Source organism: Diorhabda carinulata, chromosome 7 (genome assembly GCF_026250575.1).
Source record: "Diorhabda carinulata isolate Delta chromosome 7, icDioCari1.1, whole genome shotgun sequence".
Classification (NCBI taxonomy): domain Eukaryota; kingdom Metazoa; phylum Arthropoda; class Insecta; order Coleoptera; family Chrysomelidae; genus Diorhabda; species Diorhabda carinulata.
Window position 1 is genome coordinate 18926704 of NC_079466.1, and position 25869 is coordinate 18952572.

At 31.9% G+C, this 25869-nt stretch overlaps 1 protein-coding gene across 1 annotated transcript; it reads right to left on the reverse strand.

Annotated features, from left to right (window-relative positions):
- Positions 1 to 1205: 1205 nt before the first annotated feature.
- LOC130896360 (uncharacterized protein DDB_G0283357-like) lies at positions 1206 to 25869 on the reverse strand. The gene is made up of 3 exons (XM_057804384.1): positions 25690 to 25869; positions 7730 to 8050; positions 1206 to 3263 (listed from the first exon to the last, which is right to left on the reverse strand). Exons 1-3 carry the CDS (start codon positions 25829 to 25831, stop codon positions 2812 to 2814), a joined length of 915 nt encoding a protein of 304 aa, XP_057660367.1. The 5' UTR covers positions 25832 to 25869; the 3' UTR covers positions 1206 to 2811.

The following is a 25869-nucleotide window of genomic DNA, read 5'->3' on the forward strand; positions in this document are numbered from 1 at the left end:
GTATATAAAGTGGTAAAAATAATGCGGGGACCGTAATATTTTTCTTTAGTTGAGAAATTTCATAGTACTAAATATGTACTTATAGTTCATTTGTCAAGCTATATAATATTGTATCTTATATGGGGGCATGGCTAAGACAATCCGAGTGAACCACAATGACACCTATAACTTTGGATTATAAATATAACCCAAATTCTTTAGACTTATTCAACTTATAAAGTTTCAATTGTACAGCTCCATACTTTGGATATTACTACTATCTAAAAAAAACCGATTTTGTCTCTTAACACTGTTACCATCAAAATAGAGTATCTCGTAAAGTCATAGAAAGCTGGAATTTGCTATGTAAACTAGTATCAGTATACAAAAAACAAGAAAAACTTAGAACATGGCACTTCACTTCCCCAGCCATTAAACTAATGAATGGAAGTTGAAACGTTGTTTCTAGATGTACGAAAATTGATATTATAGATTTTCAATTAATAACCCATCGTCTTTAAATTATTATTCACTTGCATAAGCAAATACAGAAAAGTGAGTTTGCCTTCCAAGAACAAATCAAGAGGGTACGTAAAGCTACCATTATACTAGGATGCTAGCATCCGAGATGCTAGCATCCCAGTGTTAAAAGCCTGCATTTTACATCGTTTGATGAACTGTGCAATAGTGAAACAAGATTTTTTAATTACTTTAGAATGTCAGTTCCTTCTTCAAAAGAGCTTCTAGGCTACTTCCAAAGCGACATCTCTAAACAAGATACAAAATTCCTCAGACCAATTTCACCCGAAGAGAAACTAGTCATAACTCTGATCAAAGTGCGTGCGCGCGTATATGTCAGATAGAGCGCCTGCTCGGATGCTAGCAGCCTAGTATAATGCGCCGCATTTGAACCAATGCCCCACAACCGACCGGCCGCTCGCATTTCAGCATCCCGCTCGGGATTATGTTTTATTTAAAAATAGGATTTGACAATTTTAGTTATTTATGTCTACCTCATGATCTGGAGGAATTTGTTGTAGCCAAGGGAATTTGTTACATTTGCGCTGTTTAGTCCAACTCCGGTGGAGCTCATGTTATATACACGACTTAAAAAGAGGAAAGAACTTAAAGAAGATGGTAACCTGTCCATTCTATAAATAAGTTTGATGTGTAAGTATATTTCAATACTAAACTGTTTAAAATGTTTATAATAAGTACAAAACGTATCAAATAAATATTTATTTACCTCACAGCTCAACACAAATTATGAAGGTATTTCATTGAAAAATCATTTAGATACTGAATGCGCTCGCATTAACACTTTTTATATATCCAAAGCCAAATACAGATAAGCTTTATAACACTATTGGAATAGTAGATTCCTTCAAGTTATCATAAATCAATCGCTAATAAAAAAGAATTCAGTTCAATTGCTGAGTCACATATATACATATATAATCTAAAGTTTTCGATCATATGTGTGTGGAAGAGCGCCTACATAAACTGTCAAAATCTAACTAGTAAAGAAAAGGTAAAAATGTATTAATGTATTGTTTCCATCACGAAGGATACAATTAAATTATGATTATAGCGGGAAAACTGACGACTTTCAGTTCTTTTGAGACATTTTAAATCTATCAATTTCAGCGCATACAAATCGATGAAAAGAATAAGGTTTAATTGTGATGTTATGATACAGAATTCGGAAAAGAATTCTTTATCAAAATATGATATTGACATTGACAATTTCCTTATTTGATTATTGATCTAAAGATCACCTTCATTAATATCCAAATAAGGATAAAATCAACTTAGAAATTTGTTCTAATAAGAAAACTTAATTTTTCCTTGGTCCCTACATCTCAAATATATAGCAGTAATCAATTAAATTTTACTTAAATTATTTAGATTTACATTTCTAAAATTCCCTTTTTCGTGTATTAGATTCCGGTTTAAAAATTTTTGAATCCTTATTATTGAATTTATGAGTTTTTGATATTTCATGGTTGGTTAATGCAGCTCTATTTTTTTTATCGTATTGATGACCTCTTAGTCTATTTTCTAAATACTGAGATGTTTGCCCTACGTAGTCTGCGTCACAATTAGTACAAGGCACTTGATAAATAATATTATTTCTTTTGTTTCTTGGTGTATAAGATTTTAATTTAGTGAAATATTTGGATAATGGTATTATTTCCTTTATGACTTACACTAATATCATTCATTGAAATAATTCGATAATTGTTGGGAAAGTCCTTGTATATATGGTAAGGAAAAATGTTTTGTGTGTTGATGTTTGGTTTCTATTTTGTTTTTAAATTTATTGTAGTATCTGTTTGTTTTTTTCTCAAATATGTTATTAATCATTTTTTCTAGATAATTATTGCAGTTTTTGCTTTTTGAATATCACTTCATTTTGTGCTTTGATGCTATTTAAGGTATTTTCAATCGGCAAAGCATTTTTTATATTATTATCAGGGTCATTTACGATGTTTTTTTTTTAAGAATATAATGAAGGTGCCCTTCCATACACAAATCTAAAAATTTGAATTTCTTCTAATCATTTGTACTGACAACAAAGGAAAACACATGAAAGATGTTCCTATTGAAATTACAGAATAATAACTACTGCGTCGCTGTGGATTTCTCGGTGTCATGGATATTATTTTACAACACTTACTCAATAAATGTACGAATCACAATTCATTCATCCCTAAACGAAGGGTTGTATGACAAAAAATTATTCTAACTTCTAACATTTTGATTTCTTCTATTTGCTTTTGAAATATCGGCATTCAGTTCCTGAGCACCTGTATATAAATAAATAGAATCCTAATAATATCCATGTCGTCTACGATGAAAATAATCAGGATGTCTCCTTGCCGGTCGGACATCTAATTCTATTCTATCATGATTATATCGCATTTGATTTGGATGTTCATCGTATCGAGGGTCCTCAAAAATTGTAATTCGCCTCTTTGGATAACTTCTATCGTAGCCTTCATAATAACCATCCCCTCCTACGTAATGATCTCTACGGTAAGGAGGACTCGCGTATCTTTGTTCATCGTAAATTCCACCTGCTCCAAATGAATTTGCACCTTGATTAGAGATCCTTCGATCATCAAATTGATGATTTCTGTTGTAATTCTGATTATTCATCCTATCTGCGTCATATATATGAGCATTGTCGTATTGACCTTGGTTCACTCCTTGATTGGCATGATAAGAGCTATCAAGGTGATTTCCATGCTTATTATCTTCCATGGCGTTTCCATAAGAACCTTTAAAAAAATTATCATTTCTTATAATGTATAGACAAGAAACTGTGATTGTTACGTGATTTCAAAAAAATTCCATGCAGGTATTCACAGAAAAAAATTATAAATAACGTTTAAGTGCGACATAGATATTTCCACAAGATTAATTATTTTGTAATCAAAAATTCTCGTTAAAAATATATCGGGAAGCTAACTATTGTTTCCTAAGTAAACTTAATTTTAACTGGTAAGAGTAAATGTGATGATGTTTTGAACGCTTTAAACCGTAGTTTTTAATTCCTGTCATATGGGCACATTTTGAAATTGCAATGAGAATGGTTCATGTTGAATTCTCGTGCAGGATACTGCACACACGTTTAGCACAACTTTTTACATGTGAAGTAGAAGCTGCATTATTAAAATTCACAACGATGTCTGACAATTAAATAACAAGACTGGTTACGAAAATGGTTTTATTATAAAAATTCTAAGCAGTGCTGGAAGTTGTCTTTGGTGAGAGCCTTTAGAACCTCCGCCGTTTTTTGCTTTACCGCTTCCATCGACGCAAATCGGGTCCCTTTCAAAACAGATTTTATCTTCGGAAACAAAAAAAAATGCACGAAGCCAAATACTGCTTCACAGATAGCGCGTTATAGGCAGGTGCGTTGCCCAAGTGCAAAATCCACGAGTTGTTCATCCACAACTCGAGCCGTTTTTTATGAACTCGTTCTCGAAGTGTTGCCAAAACCGACAGTTTGGTTGACAGTCTGACTCTTTGGAACCCATGCAGTGATCACGATGCGTTAATGTCATAAAAAAACCATCAACACGACGTGCATAGACAAGATATCTAGATACACAAAGCACCATTCGTTTTTTACCCCACCCGTCTAGGGCGCCATCTAGGCGCGCGGTTTCGTTATTTAATAGCCAAACTTGGTATATAAACACTTATGGCTTATGCCATTTCCTTCACAAAACTTTAAAATCTGGAAATATGTTAATACTCTGCTCCTGAGATTTGATTGAGCAAAACACAGCATACTGATAAATGGAATTATTCATCTTCTTACCTACCACTATCTTGATACTCGTTTTCCAGGCAACATTATCACTTTTGAAAATGAACCTCTTTTATTGCTTTCATTGAAATCAGTTGGCACACTAAACGAATAGACTATATTGCAAAAAGAAAGCGATACTTGTTAAAAACAACTTCATAGAATCAAGAGTGGGTGTTAATTTTTTTACTGATCCGACTATTTGAACCAGAGATTCCCCCAGCCCAGAGCTGGAATTGGTTTCACAGGTACTTTTAAGAAACTGTGTCAATAAACTGCAGTTTGCCTAAGTGCATATAAGAACTCTACTTGTTTATAAACGTGGAAGTCAATTAGTTCAAGAGTTCAAGTTTTCCTGGCCTGCTTTAACTTGCTCTAACGGGAAAACTCGAAATAAGTCATGATGAAGTTCAACTTTTGCTTGAAACTGCATTTGCGTTTTCTAATTTGTTGGAGCTTCTATAATGATAAACACATCTACTAATTTATTTCAAAAGATTACAAATGTTTTTCACTTCAGTTAGGCAAGTCTAAATGACTTGTTAGGATATGTTAGAGTTTGATATCAGAGGGGAATAGGCTTTTCTAGGACGTAGAACGCAACGTGTACCTATAAAGTACACGAAGACTGCTAGTGCTATGGTTGCTCGTTATCGTGGACTCATAGCTCACGTAAAGCGACAACTGCCCAAGATACTGGTTATTTACTGCATGATTTACAAAAGATACTCAGTAACAAAAATTCTCTCAAAATATTTTGACAATTCTTTGAATTCTTAGTTATTTGCTCAGATATGTGAGGGAAACGATGAAATCTCCACTGGTCTCTTGCTTAATAACATTTTAAGATATTTTTTTATTGGTGGTAGAATATTCACAAGAGAAAAATCGAATTTGAAAGAAAAATCGAAGTAGAGATATTTATCACTTGCCTGATTTCTTTGGAATGTTTGCAGGGAAACTTATTCTTCATAAAAAATTTGAGCAGAAAAATAAGTTCACAGTTTTCGCATTTGCTAAAATTACTAGAAATACGTCAAAATAATTTAAAAATTACACAATATATATTGTAAATCTATACAATATTACAGTCATAAAAGAAGGCAATGTGATAATGCTAGAAAAATTTATCACCACCAGCCCATGCAGAGAGTTTAAGCAAAAAGTGCAACCAAAGCTAACAAAAGCTCTGACTGGAGCGTAAATTATCACATAAAACCATCGAAAGAAGTGGAAAGAATATCAAGGTTTTATTGACATGTGGTTTGTATATGTTTACATCTTATATATTAAAAAAATTGATGATTTCCACTCCGAGTCCGTTCAGGCGTTCTACCCAACCGATTTGCTTAATTTTTTTTTAATGAAAGGTATTGATGCACAGATCAGCCATCAACCATCGGATTTCATCTAATTTTCACCATTCTCAAGTTATACTCAAATGCGATTTCCCCCTGTACATTACTTATGGGAGTTTTTCACATACACACGTTCTATCCTCAATATCTCAGGTTCTATTCAAGATAGAGACTTCGTTTTGGTTTAAAAACACTCTCTGAAACACCTTCTTTCTTTTGAGTTTTTGAACACTTAAATCGGTTGAGTTGGAGAGGGGCTAGGCGCGGACATTCAATGTGGAGTTATGGATTTTTGTAGGTTTTTGGCAATTTTTCTACATTCAAAGATCTATATCTCAGGTTCTAATATAGCTACAGAGTTCGTTCTTTTCTATTATAATGATTTCTGATACTTATTTAATGGATTCGATGCGAGCGAAGCCGTCACATTTGAAAAATCAGAATTGACAATCACTGCCATATGCAAAAACACTCTATTACACCACCTGCTATAACTATAGAGAAAAAACGTTATATAAATCTATAACCATTATAAATCTATTATAGTACTCAGAACGCTGTTTATATGTTCAACAAATTTGTAAATTGTAAAATAAAGTGAATATATCTGCCCTCATAATGAATAGAGAGAAAACAGAATATTTGGAGATGGAGCAAGCAGCAATTGAGTGTAAAATGTTACTTTCAGAGCAGAGGGAGGTATAATTTCGAGAAAGTGAATAGTTTTGATTGCCTAGAGGTACTAATAATAATGGCACTAAAAATGTACAGAACGATAATCGGGCTAACAAAACTTTATATTTACTTATCCTGGATACTCACACAAAAAACTGATAATGAAGTTGAAATATGTAGGAGAATATTTTGGAAATCCAGGCAACATTTTGAGAAAAAATGTTTATCATAAAAGCTGCTGGTAAAAGGTGAAGGAAAATAGAGTTTTAAATACAAAGCTTATACTTCAAATATCAAAAACACTGTTCATACGGAAAAAAATCTTACAAAAATGACCTTCTACCCTTTTTGCGTACAATTAGTCGTTTTCTCAAAAAAGCGGTTGAAAGCCAGAATGTAAGATCGCTTTCTGATTTTCCCGTCATTGCGATATTGCTGCATTACGGAAAAACAAACTTAATAACTTTGCTCGAAATCATCGTAAATACGTAAATACACGCATCAAAGTACGTTTTAATTCCCAGTCCCAAAGTTTTTTGGAAATGCTACATGGAAAAGGTAAAACGTATTTTTAGACATGACTAAGTTTTTTGGAATCGTAGCTTTATTTAAATTACTCCTTTTATATTTGCATTTAGAAAGCTTAAACTCAATCTTGAATTTGATATCTTCACTATTCATGTGAAATTCATATTAAAGACTATTTTAAACTTTTACTGTGGAGCTCCAAGAAATTTGTAAGAGTAAAAAAACAGAAATTATTATATCTCTGGAAAGTAAGAACCACGTACTTGTGCTTAATTCGTTAAGGACATTCTGGAGAATGATCTAGTTGAGATAGGAAGTTGTATATATAACTAGATGAATAATTTCATCAATTTTGATAAGGTACCTGAAAAACCACAGGAAAGGTTAGTAGAAACTAATAAAAAACGGTGACGTTTACAAAAAACTGATTGGGAAATAAACTTGAGAAACAGAGAACTTTTATGCCTATATCTACGAAGATTTCCAACAAAGTTATTGGTTTCTCGTACTACAGATGTCGCTGTGGAGGAAAAATGAGAAATCATTTACGTTTTGTGTTTCATTTTACAACGTACAATCAAATAATACATTTTCTTGTTTAACTTTAAACAATTTTTTATTGCCTTCCACCGCATATTTTCTGATAAACAACTTTTATTATTCGAATACATATAAGCAGAATGGGAGTAAAGATGGAACGGCAGACCAAATATGTATTAAAAGAAGAAAGAAATTAAAAAAAAAATGAAAGCGATTGGCTGACGACAGATGAAGATTGAAGCTGTTAAACGTTGGGAAGCTTTGTTCACGCTTTTAAAAACTAGTTTAATTCTTAGTTTTCTATACGTTTACAATTAATTATTCTCACCTGAATCGCTTTTTCGAATGTGCTGACCACCTTCATCACTACCACTATCATAAAAACTGGAATTGCTCCCGACCTCGTCTTTGTGATAGCTATTATGGAATCCATTACGTTGATGGCCTTTTTGATGAACTTTTTTATCCTCGAAACTATTATCTGCCGTACCACCTTTGTTAAAAAAATTTCCTGTATTGAAATTATTAGCACTCAAGTGGTCATTCTTGTTATTGTTCTGCTCGCCGTACCGGACATTTGACATAGAATTTACTAAATTTTTTTCATTAAGTTTGTTGAATCCTGCGTCACCCTCAAAGTTGGCAATACCTGAAAAATCATACTCATATATCAGATTCTAATACTATCAAAGGTGATAGACAATATAAGAAATTTATCCATTGGTTTTTAATATTTGAAAATAACACAGAACTCAGATAGTATTATTTAATTTGAAATTGATTTAAACTGTCACCCCACACCAAAAAATTATTCAAAATTTAGCTGTTGAGGCATACTTTCATATTGACTTTCTGCGCATGTTATGACAACAATTTACACCTGGCAATAATGTCTCTTTATTAATATATCATACCTGAAATTAGCGTCAAACAAATCACAGCACCTCTTAACTGCATTATTTGGTAGGATGTTTGTCACAATGGTGAGTACCTAATTCAATTCGCATAATTTGAAAGACTGAAACTTTTCAGCTACTACCAAAGGAGATGATATGACAGTCTTATATTCAACTAAGCAATTGAAAACAAGGAAATAGTTTCCCAAATTATTATTGCTGTTCCAAAATAAAAGATATTGGCAATGTATAGCAAATATACAGCAATATTCAACGATATGATCTGAGCTGAATAAAAATGTCCAGCAATTTTTTGGTTCAACGATATCAGTCATCCTGATATTATAGAAAATGTTTACTTAGAAAATATTAACTAATGATAAACTTGAATATGGAAAGTTATCAGTGAGAAACCCATAAAATGATTTATTGAAAAAAATTTGTTGTAATACATTGGCCTAATGAAGAAAACCAAGGATGAGTATTCGAACTACAGTAAAAGAGGACTATCTATAATTTATTTCTTAGCAAATATAATAAATCAGTACTATGTGAGTTGAGACAATTGGTCTTAAATTATAACCTTTTACTAACAACAACAGCACAGAAACGTATTCAATGCTCATATGGGCCCTTCCCATTCATGATATAGTTCACGTCAATTTGGACATGAGAAAAATTGCTGCAAAATGGATCCCCAAATGTTTGAATGTTGAACAAAAGCTTGCAAGGGTAGAAGAAGCATCGCGTTCGATCTGTAGACTTCTTAAACCGAATTGTTACTATGGATGAGACTTGGGTACATTTCTACGATCCAGAAACAAAGCAACAATCGATGGAATGACGATACTCTTGTTCTCCAAGACCTAAGAAGTTTCGTGTCCAAAAATCTGCTGGAAAAGTTCTTGCTTCGGTTTTTGGGATTGCCATGGAGTAATAATGATGATTGATTTTTCGGATAAATCATAATTAAAATCATATCGTTGGTTTGAAATGATCACCCATTTCCCTTGTTTAATTTGTTTTAAATAGTTTGAATAATTCCAATTATTTAATTATTAGGAAAAATGCTCATATTAATGATAATTTCAGTGTTATTTGTTTGTTTCCAGTGCCTACGTACCATTTATATAGTAATTAATTTCATATTTAAAATTAATTGTTCCATAAATACAACATCGTTTATTACAAATATATAACATTTACACAGTCCAAGTTGGTGTTCAGTACTGAAAAAACATAATTACGGTCAACAATACATATTCGCAGTAATGATGTTGAGAGGCCGTCAAACAGTGTTGTTATTAGTGTGTATTACATTTTTGGTGATTGTTTCGTTTCCTCATAATGAAGTTCAAGCTGAAGTAAATGTGGGACCCTGTATTATGCCTACTATAACAATAAAATTAAATTGTCCAAGCTTTTGCCAAAAGCTTGGTTACCGTGGAGGACATTGTTCCAATGAATTTTTTTCCTCCTGTATGTGCGAACAATAATGCTTTCCACAAAATTAGAAATTATGGTTTCGAACAGATATTATTTCGACATGTTTTTTTTTTCACTTATATACAGAATATTCTTAATCAATGAAATTATATTTTTAAATGAATATATCACTTTATAACGACTGATTTTAATAAAAATTTACTGTACTTACTCTTAAATATTTTTCTCCATTATATTGCCTAAGCGAAGAAATTTTGATGTATACTGATGTATTGCAAAATATAAACACAAATGAATTCAATTCACTTGAATAACAACAATGATATTTATTTTTTGGTTTATTGAATATTTCTAGAGAATGTCTGAATTTAGAACCAGGAATTATTCCGTCCCATCTCTTATAAACCCTACAAAAGGGGATTGGAACTACTTGATAGTGTCCAATATTTCACCTCCATTTACAGCAAATCAGCTTGCATACCACGTGTAAAAAACTGAGAACAAGTAACTTTAAACGATGCTTCCAAATGCTGAAAAATGGGGACTGTTTGGACTCCGACTTCAAAATTTATATACAAAAAAAAATTTACTAGAAACAGCTCAAGGATATAAGTATGTGGCCCACTGGTACCAAAATAGACACTGCCAGCTCACCTCTAAAAAAATTAAACCTAACGCCACAAAATCCATGTACTGTGTCTACCAGTTAACATATTGGAATGGATAATGTGAAGAAAGAATCTAGCTTTACACCAGGAAACTTATTTAAGGAGAACAAAACTGTTAAAATAGTTTCTGACAGAGAGACTACAGCTGCTTGTGAGTTCCAGGAGATAGAAAGGTCTGTTATAATTATGGAAAGAAAGCTAAAAGAGATGATTTCTTACATATGGATACGATGACTCCACCTATAGTGCGGTTATCGCAAGATTACAGTGTGGTAAATGGACGCTAAGAATTGGCAAGGTTGAGGGATCCCACAGTCTTTAAAACACTTACGCTACTCCTCGCCTATCTCCACGACCAACCATCCCTTGAATGGCGCACGAATACCAGCATCAAACTAACGCTAGCATCAGAGGGACTATCTAGCGATTACTTGTGTAAGTTATAATATAGCTTTCACACCACGTGTGGTATTGGTTCAGCCGAAGTTGAAACAGATCTTTCAGCCTTTACGTCTTTCTTTTCAATGGAGAAACTTCTACAGCTTCAAAAAATTCAAATTCAAAGTCATGTCAAATATTATTTCAGTGGCTTTCCAGGTAAAATTTTCAGTTAAAATGCCGCTATCAGCAAGCACCCTCTGAAAATCTGAACAATAGCATGCTCGGCCTGTTTTTTATTAATATTCAATCCCTAAGACACAAAACAGATGAACTGTACCCTTCACTAGAGGAGCTTCATTTTCCAGAAATTGCTGCCATCTCTGAACATTTGTTAAATATTAATCAGCCAGTACTATACAGCCACCAGTATAGCCAGATTCAATAGAAATAATTTATCTCATGGAGGTACTATGATCATGTCCACAAACAAATAACAAAGTTCACTGATTTAATATCTGAGAAAGTATTCGAATTTTCTATCGTCTACCAAAAGACAAATGACCTCTATATTGTTTGACCTTACTGGGGTCCTTACCTCTAAAAAAAAAATTAATTCTATGTGGCTTTCTTAATTTTGATTATTCCAGTGTGTGTGCTGGTGAAGAATTTCAATTTTTGCTTCGTTTGGTATGATTACGTATATAACAAAACTTGTGGATTTCCCCAAACCAAACCAGCTTTAATGCTATAGACTATGTCGTGTCATCGTATGATTCAGAATCCACCCTCTGTACTGTCTTTAATTTAGGTCTCTCCGATCATGAAGCATTATTAACAAAATTTTCGATTAAATCCAGTACTATAAATGCTTCTTGCAAATTATGCCGTATTTTTTCGGAGAAAAATTTCCAAAACTTCAAGCACCGTTGTCAAACAACTGAATGTATTATGATCTGTGGTGATGTGGACTTTTATAAATTCATAAAAACACTAACTAGTCTGACATTCACTTCTTTCCCCCTGAGGCGTATTGAAAATAATCAAAATAAACCCTGGTCCACTAAAGGTTTACGTATATCTGCAAAGAACATGCGATCTTTATGGCAACTAAGGAAATTCTCGTGAAATTACGTGAAATTATATAGAAAAGAAAAAAAGACATCAAAAGCTGCCTAGGATATTTGTTATAATAGGAGACTCGCCAATTCTAGTAATGTTTCAAAAGAAACATGGTCCATGGTGAATTATCTTAGAAATAAGGCTTCTTCATCGAGCATAATCTCTAATTCTCCTGATAACCTCAATAATTACTCATCTGGAGGGGAGTTTTCCCCTTTACATATTAAATCACCTGACTACTTTAATCAACGTTTCGTTCCAAAATGGCACTTGGTCATAGAGAGGCTTTTATCATTTCTGTTTAAATATTAAATACTTACTACCCAACAATTTAGGTTTCTAATTAACAAATATTCTCCTTCCTAAATAATCTCTGCTCCAGCCTGAACAGTGATCACTTTTTATGATGATTTTTCTTGTGTTGATCATGATATTTGATTCAGTATTAGGCACTATTTTGTTTTTTCTGTTTATAAACGACATCATCTATCTAGACATTAGAGGTAAAAAATGTCTTTTTGCAGACGATACTTGTTTCTCTTGGAGCAACTCTGATCTCACGACACTTCATAGCACCATATCTAGTGACTTAATCACCCTTAAATTATGGTGCGATTCTAATCTCAACGTTCCTAAAACTAAAGTTTCATCATCTAAAATCTTTTTTATTCAATAACACCACCATTGACGTCGTTGAATCTGTAAAATTCTTAGGGTTGTTGTGGACAATTCCTTGAAATGGGAATTACATATTGCCGCCTTATTTAAAAAAATAAGTTCTTTCTGTTTTGCGCTGATATCAGTTTCCAAAGAACTGAAGTTACAGTTACATTAACAATTTATTAATCCCTTTTGTCTAATCTTCGATATGCCCTTCCCTTCTGGGGTACGTGTGATGCGACTCAATTTGAGCGATCAAAAATGTTGAATCTTTCTTCCTCATTCATCTCTGCATCCGTTTGTCTAATCCGTAAGCACACTTCTCCAATTTCAAAAAGATCTTGCACGGATATCCACTTAGGAACCGGGAACACGACCTTTACCTACCTACTCCACGTTCAGAATTAGTTAAGGGCTCAATATGTTACAATGCAAAAAAATGCACATTCACTTGCCAATTGAAATCAAATCGATAAGATCTTTTCCCGCATTTCGCAATAATTTTAGGGTATATTTTCTGAAAAGTGACTTACTGTGTAAACGAGTTCTATTGTAATAATAATTTTTACTTCCGGGAAAGCTACACACTGGTTTCATTTTTCTATGGACTTATATACTAATTATTAGTTTATAATATAATAATTGTGGTTTTTTTAAAAAAGACCTAAATAATTGTATTTTGTAAATTCTAATGAAACTACAAATAATTTAATTGCTACATATTTGATATGTAAGGACTAAGGAATAATTATTTTTTTTTATTAGAAGTTCTATTTTGATTTTATTCTTATTTTGATATTCATGATAAAGGTGATCTACTGATTAATATACATACGCAAATTGTCAGAGTCAATATCATATTTTGATGAAGAATTAAAACTAGTCGAAACGTAAATTTTTATCTTTTTTTAAAAAGATTAATAAAAAAACTAATTTTGAAACAGAAGAGATCTAAAACCAAGAACATTTAGAAACATAAACATATCAAAAATGTTTTCAAATGTTTATGTTTCTAAGTCGTCTTGATTTTATGATTTTAGGCCCCTTCTAATTTCAAATTAGTTTTTATAGACAGAAAAAAATTCTACGTTTCGACCTGTTGCGCTCTTCATCAAAATATTTCTATCTGCGTTTAAAGAATTTCTAAAAAAACTATTTTAAATCAGAAGTAACCTAAAATCATGAAAACGAGACGATTTAGAAACATATACAGGTATTAAAAATAAATTTTTTACATCTTTAGATTGCACAGGCTGTCCCTGTAAAAGTTATGGATTGTTAACTATTAGGCATGAGTCGCCCCTGGCCTCCATATAGTGGTGTAAAATTATTTATTCCATCAAACACACTACATGGACATACGTAATCACTCATAAAAAATTCTTAATGTTCGAATGTATAATTTAGAAAATATATTTAATTATAATTTCTTATTTTGCAACTTTAAAGGCCTATAACTCAGAAAAGAGAAAATTTTTCCCAAGTCACAGCTTTATTTTAAGGTCGTCTACTAATTCCCGATTTTTTTTTTTTTTTTCATCATATATCATATACCCTGTAGATATATAAATTATATATTGGGTTTCCCATCGGTTCTTGAAATTGTTAGTTAGTCAACATCCCGAAAAGGCCTCTAGGCATAAAATTGTTAAATGCTACCAGAGCTTCACGGCCCTGATTATTGTTGTTATATAGAAAGGTCGTTTGAATTGATTGTGTATAGCTTAATTCATCGATAAGTAAAGGTCGTACCACCATTTCACGGTAAAAGTAGTAAATACTAACTGAACAATTATATTGTTATGTAACAGTTTTATAGGTTTATCACCTTTTACACGGTACTTTGCGACATAAAAAAGTATCAAAGTGCATTTAGAATATTTTCTTCAGAAAGACATAAATAAAGAGAATAACTGAGACCAACAGATATTCTTTAAGTAGAATAGGTTAATTCACCGCTAGACATAATTAAGTTATTATATTAAACATAAGATATATTCTACAGACATTAAGTTTCGATATAAACAATTAAAAAGGTGAAACTTGACATCCTTGTCGTGAAGTGAGTCAAAAAAGCTTCAAGAAATGTTATGAAGACTATGGTATCATAAATTCGTGAATGGAGAATATCTAGATAAACTTGACACAAGTCAATTATCACTTCGCATACATGCCACTATTGTCAATATTACAGGTAATTTATGAGAAGATTATGGCGATTTCAAGGGAGTATGATTTTTCTTTGCTTCTACCTTCGCTTTTAATTATTTTTTCTAGGTCCTCAAGCTGATCTTCTGTTCACCTCTTACTCTGTATGTTGTATGCCACGTGTTCCATATATTATCATAATTGTTTATATGGTGTTGGTTTCTCTACTTCTGTTACATCTTTCGCTGTTCAAAACTTGTTTTCACTCACAGCCAGAATAATCCTTTCCATATAGGTCTTCGAGTTCCTCTTTGTTGTTCTATTTGTTCTTATTATTATGAATTTTGGATCATACGTTGGTACTGAAAATATTTAGAGTTTTGAACGTATTGGGATATTTTTACCTCGGATTGAGTTTGCCAAATGCTCCAACATTACAGTTTTAGATATAGAGACGAGTTTGGCACGAATCGAACAGTGGCGAAAATTTCATTTTATACTATTGTTTGAGTGTTATTAGAAATGGTTCGGAGGGTTACTGACAACCCTGAGCTTATAGGGGAGTTGAATATGAAATCGCACAAGTGACATGACAGCTATCAATCACTCACTAACTAACGCACTTGGTAGTTCACGAATATTTTTTCACAATTTTTGAATGTTTTATGGATTATTAATTCATTTTCATGTATGTGTGTACATACCGAGTATTAAAATGGGTCATTCCTATAACAAAATTTCTTCAGCCCACTCCTTTCTGAGATATCACCCACAAAATGTGGTGACTGAAATCAAGTTTTTATTTTTTTTTTCAGTAATGCTGGAAACTGTAATTTCCGTGCACTCGCAAAGAACTAATTACGGATATTTTTTCTTCTTTATTTTTTTTCCAAAACCAATATTTGCAGAAAAATAAAATAAACACCATAACTTTTATTTTTTTTTCCGATAAATTGAGTGTTAAATAGTAAAGGTGTTAAAAGTAATACGACGAAGAACCGAATTGTATACGAAACCAACTTTGTCCTCGAGATATTTGAACTTCAATTCGTGTCATCCTATGTCACAAAAAAGATCAGTGATAATAAGTTTGGCTGATAGATCTATCCAACTATTAGATTCTGAATTTAGATGCTTAGCTATTCAAAAAGCAAAAATTGCATTGAAAAAAATAATTATCCGGAAATAATGATAAATAACATATTTAAGAAAAGAATAAACAGATACTACAATCAATTAAAAATCAAAACAGAAACGAAACATCAAAACATAAAACATGTTTCCTTGCCATATGTACAAGGACTTTCCCAACAATTATCGAATTATTTCAATAAATGATATTAGTGTAAGTCATAAAGGACATAATACCATTATCCAAATATTTCACTAAATTAAAATCTAAAACACCAAAAAACAGAAGAAGTAATATTATATATCAAGTGCCTTGTACTAATTGTGACGCTGTCTACATAGGGCAAACATCTCAGTATTTAGAAAATAGACTAAGAAGTCATACAATACGATAAAAAAAACTTCATTAACCAACCATGAAATATCAAAAAAAAACATAAATTCAATTATAAAGATTCAAAAATTCTTGAAACGGAATCTAACACACGAAAAAGGGAATTTTTAGAAATGGTTCATATTCGTAAGAACGAAAAAGCTATAAATGATAAAATTATGTATCGTAAAGCCTTCTTCTATTTTCTATTCCACTACTAAATAATTGTATGATCTCGTAATCCAAACATTACTTTTTACAGTTATTCTTTTGTTGACTTTATTTATTCCGGTTTTGTTTATATCTTTGTTTGTTTCCTTCAGACCGCTCTCTTTTCTATTGCTTCTATCAAAGTTTGTTGCTGCTCATCCCACTTCTATAGATTTCCATTCTCTGGCTGTTTTCTTTTAGTTACTTTGTACTTGTAGCTCATTTTTTGTGAGATCCTTTTTAATATAAACTTTTCTTCAATGTTTCTTAAATTACTTTTGTTTTTTAGTATCTTTACTTTACCATTAGAATATTCAATTACACACACCTCATCCTACTTTAACTTCTCTTTTAATAAAACTTTCCATAGCACACCCATTTGTGGACTAAGTATTACTAAATTCCTTTTTATTTTTTCTTCTTTTATGGTTTCTATTTTATTTTACAAAAACAAAATTTTCCTTTTTTGTTTCGACATACTCTTCTTCTAGTCCAATTTATTGCTTATTAGTCTCTATTTATTTTGCTCTCGAGTTTTTAAGTTTCTCCATTTTTTCCTCTTTTTTTCCTTTTATTTGCTCTACTTTTACGAGGCGTTCCTTGCACCTTTTTATTTTTTCAAACTCTTCGTTTCATTCTTCTCTTCTCTTAATTTATTCATATACATAATGAGAACAAATTTATAGTATTTGGAGACTTTATTTAAAAATAAAAGGAATAAGCTAAAAGCAATTTCCGAAAATAAAAAAGAACCTCAATAACCCTCAATGAAAAAAATGCACAAAACGGTTCCAAATCTGGGTGAAAATACATTAGAAGATTCGTGAAACAAATTAACCAAATTTTGGCTATAGAATTGGAGCAACGGTCAATTCTGAATGGCACACCAGCATTTGTTTGCCAAAAGTGATTGAAAAAATCAGAGAAACCAATCGCAGAAGACGAATCATTGTCCATCACGACAGTACGAGCTCTCACACATCAATTCAAACAAAAACAGACAAACAGTTTTGAACAGTCAAATAATCGAATTGATGGGTGATCCGCCGTACAGTCCTTGTTTGGCAGCCAATGATTTCCTCTATTTCCGCAAATCAATAATAGATTGCGAGGTCAACGTTTTTCTTCACCTGGGTTGATGCGTTCAAATCACATGTTTTGGAGATAACTCAATCGGAATGGAAAAACGCTTCAACAATTGGTTCAAATGTATGCAAAAGTGGAAGATATATTGAAGAAAAATAAATCCATATCCAATTATAAAAATTTAGTATAATTAAATACTGTTTATGAAAACTAATAAATAAAAGCAACCGGTTTTATTAACAGTCTGATAACAAGGCAACTAAATAAATTTAAATAAATTCATTGTCTTCTGAAAGGAATTCACAATTGCACATACAAATTTCACGATTTCACATAACAATGTACCGGTACAGATCGAGTTGATGGAATCTATTGTTTATTCAGTTATTTTAATTGACTGAAATTGATTAATTAAAGTAACCACAATATACAACGAATTGATTTGATTTCTTGACCCCACTAAGAAAATTCAATAAATTTAAGTTTTTGAGCTTATTACCTTACATCATTTTTATTTTAATTAAAGGCTTCCAAATTTTTCTCAATCAGTATTATTGTCAGTGTATTGAAGATTCTTTTCGTTTCCCAGTTCTAAGAATTTAAAAAAAATGCAATTTATATTGTATTGTGATGGATAGAAAGATATCAATTGGTGAAGAACATTCATTCCATCAGTGATAAAATTCTCACAAATAATTACATATATTATATATAAACATTTAAGTTCATTAATATATACATTATCATTATTATTATTATTATTATTATTATTATTATTATTATTAGTAGTAGTAGTAGTAGTAGATACTTCTGATTCTTATTGAGACTGTAATCTCTTTCATCATTCCTTTCGATATATATTCCTGTTCCCATATGTTAGGTACCAACCACTTGTAGAATCTATTGGAGGCTTTGGTTCTTCTCACTTTTACAATTTCGAAATAATTTCATCACTCCATGCTATTCTGTAATCTTTTCTCTTGATCATACTATTTTCCTATACTCATATTCTTTTAAACTATTTGGTGTTCCCATTTTTTTTACTGTGATGATGTTTCTCCATCCATATATAATTTAGTCTAATGGGTGATCAATTTCTCCTTACCTATTATTATTTATTACTTATTCTTTTTATTTCGTTAGTCAACGACTCCATCCATTCATTTTTCTTTTTCATAAATATTCAATCTGTCCCTGTCCTTATCCAGTTTGATAAAGCTGCTTTCTTATTGTATATATTGTGTTATGCTGCTACATTATTTGTTTTTGTTGTATATCTATACACAGTTATCCATCTTCTTCCATTTGAATTAAAAATTTCTTCTGGATAACTTAAATATTTCTTCCTTTCTTCTTGAAATGCGTCTACTTTTACCACTTTCACTTCACAATCTTTCTCTTCTTATTTTTTTTTTTCATCTTAAATGCAGCTAAGTAATAGTCATAGTAATTGTTGACGCTTTTATAATTCCTAGCTACGTTAATTTGAATATTTTTTTCTGCATACTATCACTTACATTTCACAATCTTTTTCTTCTCTTATTTCTAGATCTCAGTGAGCTAAGTAAAGGTCAGTGTACGGGTAGATGCTTTAATAATTCGTTAATAGATAGGTTACATTCATTGGAGTAAATAAAAATAGTTTTTTCTTTCATTAACAGTAAAAACTTCTTCTACCTTTAATAATCTCTTTGTCTATAGTATTATCATTTCTGGTATTGGTAATAAATTTGTTTTTTGCTTGAGAAAATAGCCTAATATTTATTTTATGCGTCCATGTTAATAATTATTCAATGATCGTAGAAAAGATAATGTCTTATCCCATATCAATTGTGAAGAAACTGACACTCAAGAAATTAATTACATTTTTGATTTACTTAAACAATACGGAAGATTTAATAATATCTGATCTTATTAGAGCAGTATGAGTAACTATTTTTAATAAAAATATATTTAATATTATTTGTAAGTATCTGAAAATACATTTTCAAAAAATCGCGAATATTCAAATTTGTATCAGAGATTAGTCTGGTTTATTTCCCTCAATAGGATTAAACTATGGAGTAGATATCGTAAATCATTTTATTATCCCATAGAAATTGTGGAAAATTCTTTTTGTCGCTATTATAATAAATTATCTCTACTTACTCGAAGTTTGCACTGCATCTCCCTCTTTACAATGTTAACAGTACTCAATTTTATACATTTCTATCAAGGGTTATGTGGTTATTACAATAGTTAAAAAAATTTTCTAATCCATATTATAAATGGAAAAATGTATATGATAAATCTGGTTTATCAATACCACGTGCATGTTTGTGTGGTTAATTGTTTCTAAAAGCAATTAGTAGTTTTGTCTTTTTTTCGGCTATTAATATCTTCAATTGTACTTAACATAGCTCAAGTGGAAGAAATGACCGCTGAAAATTATCGTACAAGAGAATTGGATATTGAGTACTTTAAATCGCACCATTTTCAATGATTTTTGGGTCGCCACCATAATGCACAAGGCCATCGTTGCAGGAAGTTTCGATCCAAAAGCTCAGAAATTATCACACAAGCACCATATTTATCTGATATATATTGAACAAATAACGATATATTCAACAGGGGCCAATTATTTAAAACTAATATTCTTGATGTCCCTCCATTTGCCACCCAGACAATATAGTTGTATGTGTTAATGTGGATAAAAATATTATTTCTTTGTTTTAAAGCTACACAAAATCGAAATCAAAAACTACTTAAATGCTCAATACAACCAACAAATATGATATTGACTTATTTAGCGAATAATGATCGTTAGAAGACTCAGAAAAATATCAAAGTCGACTAACAATCACTTGGGTTAGTTATCACTAGTCAACAATTAATCCTATACACTTTCCATTCGTCTATCTCAGGGATGGGAAAACTACGGCCCGCGGGCCAAGTCAAAAGTTGTTCAATAGGAAAAGAAACCAACGATTTCCAATTATATTAACAGTTGCTTAGCTACATCACTGATTTATCTTCTATATATATAAAAGAAAGTCGTGTTAGTTACTCCACTTATAACTCAAGAACGGCTGAACCGATTTAGCTGAAAATTGGCAGGGAGGTAGTTTAGAGCCAGGAGAAGGACATAGGATACTTTTTATCCCGTTCGACAGCATTCCCGTGTGACTTGACATGAAACGTCAGTCACTATAAAACGTGGTATAACAAAAAAGAATCAGACTTGGAATAACAAAACGCAAATGACAGCTATGTAATTGACGTATAATGACAGATATGTAATGACGTATGGATGACAATTTGATATTTGTAAGAAATCAATAATAAAACTATTTCTATTAAATAAATAATTAACAATTATAATGTAATGATAGCGCCATTGCCCATTCGTAAAAAGTGAAGTGAACTATAAAACTAGGTATGGTTGAAAATTTGAGTTTTTTGGTGAAGTGAAATTTAATTAATAATGCCGCGACCAAGACGATCGAATCTTTCCCGACAAAGCCGTGATGCAAGAAGAATACGAAATACTGCAAATGAAAGGACTGAAGAAGAACAAGAAATTGCACGAGAACAGCGCCGCGATAGTATGGCTCGACTTCGTGCTTCTCAATCACGAGAGCAAAGTGAAGCAGCCCGTGAAACAGCTCGGTTGGCAATGCAGAATCGTCGAGCGAACAACAGAGGTCAACAAATAGATAATTTGCGACGCAGAACAAGATATTTATCAAGTGCTGATTTGAATCGAGCAGCGTTTCAATACGATTGCAGCAATGATTACAGCTTGCATCCTAGCGTTTTCATTGGGCAAACGGACGTAGTTTGCGAGTATTGTGGTGCATTAAAGTTTTCCGAAGAAACCCCTGGATTATGCTGCCTTAATGGTAAAGTGAAATTGTCATTGTTGACTCCGCCACCTGAGCCATTGTATTCATTACTTTGTGGCGAAACACAAGAATCACGCGTTGATTATTCATTATGATTGCAATTATTCCCAATGACCTTCCATTCCAATTCAAAACAAAACAAAGCACAAGGGCTGATATTACAGGTATCGGGAGTGACATTGACAACTGTATGTAGCCAGTTCTCATGTGTCTATTGTCCGGAATTTACACATATTTGCACTCGACGGAAAAACTTATAGTTTACAAAATTGTCTTAGATTAACAATCTGCACTTATATCTTTTGAAATTGTAAAAATTCAATATTATCTCAAACTCATGACTAGACAACATTAGCAACAAAGTAGTGGAACAAACAAAATAGTACTCCAATTTTTTTGTTTTTGTTCTATGTTTTACTTTCACACGTCTAGTTTGACAAGTGACCTTCCACATCTCGAAAAAAACTAGATTTGTAACTTATAACGTTGTAAAGCGCTCATTTTTTTTGTTGCCGATTTGAGTGATGTTAATTTGTTTTTTTTTCTGCCTCTTTCACAATTATTTATCACTCATTTAAAGTAGTGAGTAATTTTGTCAAATTTCCATTATTCCAATGCGCGTTAATTATTGGGAATAACCTCGAAACAGGGAGAAGAATTGTGCTGTTCCTATATCTAGTAGCTTATGAGAAAAACATAGTAGATAATTGAAATCAGTGCTTTCCAAAATCGAATTTTTTCCGCTCTGGCACCACTGTGCGGCGTTAATTCCTAACGCACACGAATGAATATAACGCACGACATTGTGTAGGTATTCGACAACTCACATGCGATTGACTGTAGATTACGCGCAATTGGTCTCTCGATAATAAATCAATTGTCAAATGTATTTGACGTTTAATTCTCTCCTTTTGTATTGTTTGGCAATTCCAAAACTAAAATAAGTAGGTAAATACCTAATATCTATTGCTTCTAGTGCCAAATATCGCTGAAGAAGCTCAAAATACTATTTCAAATTTTTTAGCGAGAATATTTCATAAAATGGAGGAAAGAAAAAAAAATTAATCATTGATTAAAAAGTGATTAACACAGTCAAATTATTTCCCACCCGTGTGTTAAATGTCACTTTCCGCGCTCATTGTGTTAATATACTTTTGTCGGCCACTTTGAATCTTAATGGTTAGAACTGTTTAATTGTACAGTAATTCCAGCAACACCTCACTTGTGTGATATGTAGTCCGAAGGACAAAATATTTGTTCAAAATTCAACAATTTACTGCTGTTCCTTAACGAATAAATGTTGCTTGTAACTATTTTCCATACACCTTGCTTTGAAATACGATTTTTAATACTTGTTGACTCTACCGAAACTAGTCAATATTCTACTAACGACAGAACCCAAGCACTTTTATTCTTAGGGTAGAAATCGATGATTTTCTGCAAACACAAAGTAGTTGCAACCTTACTTTCGATCATTAACATTTATTTCAAACCTTTACTTTTCTTATCTAACTAAACCGACAAATATTATATTTTCTCGAATAAACTAAATAATAAATAATTGAAAGTGAACAATATTTCATTGATAAAGCACTTGAACAATTGAACTTAAAAATAAAATAATCCGATTCTTCACGACTTTGGCAATTAGAAAGGAGATTCATCAAGTATTATTGACTTATTTCGAGGATCAAGCTGCAACACTACTTATTCCATCCCTTCCGTACGTTCAAAACGGCTGTGGCGAAGCGTGCGTTGATGATTAGCACGCAATATCTACTTAGTTCACGAAATCAATTTAACGTTATTTCCAACACGACCAAATAGCTGCACATAATTATTGCTACCAATTTTCCAAACGGAAATACTTTTATTATGATTTTTTATACTAAAACAGATTTGTTGAATATTGATTATAATGGAATACGGAGATTTAGAGTTTAAAAATACACCTCCAGATATTATTCAAGAAACATTTGATGGTTGTCATAATTTACTACCAAATACATCAGGACATGAAATCGACAACTTTTTTGACTGAGACTGCAAGTTAAGATAAAATCATATCCTGAAAAAAATGTAATTCAATACTTTAATGGCTCCGGCAATATGTTCTAAAAGTATCAAAAACGTGAATTCAATAATTTATTAAGGATTCATCTGATGAAAAGTATTTGATGATAAAAGGATGTTTATAAAATATTTATGGAATTTGGAATATTTGGAATTAGACGAGCATGATAAACGTGATACTAAAACCAAAGTTCCTGGGAATTTCATAATCACAGGAGAATTCTACCAAATTTAAAAGAAGTATGCCAAACAGGGCTAAGAGGATAAAAAACGGCAAGCCCACGAGAGAGGACGAAATAGAGCCAGAATTAATCAAGTATGGTGGAACTGCACTAAAGATGAAAATATATCATTTAATAAGCAGTATATGGGAACAAGAGGCAATACCAGAAACGTGGAAAATCCAATAATGAATGCAAAAACTACAGAAGTACAGCACTACTAGAGAACAATTTTGACTATGGCCATAGATAAAAGTTTGAGAGTAAATGGAGAAAACTTGTTCGGAGACTACCAATGCGGCTTTGGATCTGGAATTCACAGACCACATTTTCACTCTGAGACAAACGCAAAGAATGGGGTATGAATAAGATCAAGATCTGCCAATTTACTCAGTTTTCATAGATTTCCAAAAAGCTTACGATACTGTGAACAGAAACCATTTGTTCAGCATTATGAACGATTTTGGTATTCCAAAAAAGCTCATAAGTCTAACGGAAATGACACTCGAAAGTAGAGGCAAATCAAAAAATATCAAAATGTTTCCATACCAACACATGACTAAAACAGGGAGATCCTTTATCCACTACGCTGTTCAATATAGTATTAGAATGGATAGTACGTGAAATCGGTTTTAACAGAACAGGGACGCTAAAAATAAGAACAACGCAACTACTGTCATACGCAGACGATTTAGTAATCCTTTAAACATAAGAAAACGAACTTAAGAAAACCTACAGAGCTTTCATAGAAATGGCAGAGACAGTGAATCTACGACAACACCAGAAAGAAAAGAGCAATGAAAAGTTTGTCAATACAACTGAACGAAGAAAAGGCAATGATCTTAAAACAAGTTGAAAGTTATGTATATTATGTATATCTTGGGGTGATTATAAAGAACAAGAATTATACAAAACAATAATAAGAACAACAGTGAGCTACGGAGGAAGAGAAGTTAGATATGTGGAAAAGAAAAATACTTAGAAGGATACTAAGCGGTAAAAAGGAGGAAGATTTATGCATTAGGAGAACAAATAATGAGATAAGGAATCTATTTGGAGAAGCAGAACTAAGCAAAATAACAAGATCCAAAAGAATAGAGTGATTGGGTCACATACAGAGAATGCAAAATATGAAGCAAAATTTTTGCAACTATTGAATTCGGAAACTAAATACAAACCACGGTTTTCCAAGATCATATCGATCAATCTCTGGCTAATAAAATAAAACTATCAGAAATTGTAGTAAAATGCCACTAGAACCTGGATACAATAATACTTACCTAATTACTTTCCAAAATTGTTCAAATGCAAGTGGCAACTACAATTTCAATTTAATTATTAAAACGAGTTAACGTGACATTTATTATGCATTTTAATCCCGAACCTCGTATTGAACACCTAAAAAAACGCATCCATAGAAAGAGTATAGTGTTCGACACATGAGAAAATGACATACGTCGCCTCATTTGAAACATATACGCTCGGGAAAAATTTGTTATTTGTCTCAATCACATATATTGTTCTTCGCAAGTTTTCTTGAAGAGAAAAATAGTAGGTTAAGTAAAAATTCCAAAATTATTCCATCGAAAGGAATAGAATTTATTAAACTGAGAAAAAAAAAGAGTGTAATAATCAATAAAGCGCTAATTTTTGAGATTATATATATGAATTTTCTCAAAAAATATCAATATCGCTATTGGTTAGTTCTAATGGACTTCAGATATTGAAATTTTAATTTTTAATGCAGATTATACGAAAAATATTATGTTTAACTCATGATAGAACCCGATTTCATATGTCGGATGATGTCAGCCCTCACTTTGGACAAACAATTTCACTATATTCTGTTTATAAAAATAATCACAAAACATCATTATCCATTGAACTTAGTACTTCTTGACAGGTTCGCATCTATCCAGCAAACGCCTTGTATTTGCATGCTTCAGTTAGGAAATAATAAATATCTACACATAAAAGAAAATTTCAATTTACCTTGATTAGTTGAAACTCCAAAATTATTATGGCCTTCGTATTGTTCCCCATTTTTTAAAGTTTGAATAACTACTGGATCTGAGCTCGAACATGTTAATGATAGAAAAAATAATAGAAAGCACCGTGTGAGGCACTTCTGCATTTTATTCAACGCAGGCAATTCCAAAACGAACTAAACCC

What these genes read in the sequence shown, in the direction of transcription:
- LOC130896360 (XM_057804384.1), bottom strand. Translation starts at nt 25,831, where the DNA reads ATGCAGAAGTGCCTCACACGGTGCTTTCTATTATTTTTTCTATCATTA. An exon ending in TGGAGTTTCAACTAATCAAG is followed by an intron (nt 8,051 to 25,689) that starts GTAAATTGAAAT and finishes ATGATTTTTCAG; the next exon opens with GTATTGCCAACTTTGAGGGT. An exon ending in CATTCGAAAAAGCGATTCAG is followed by an intron (nt 3,264 to 7,729) that starts GTGAGAATAATT and finishes ATTTTTTTAAAG; the next exon opens with GTTCTTATGGAAACGCCATG.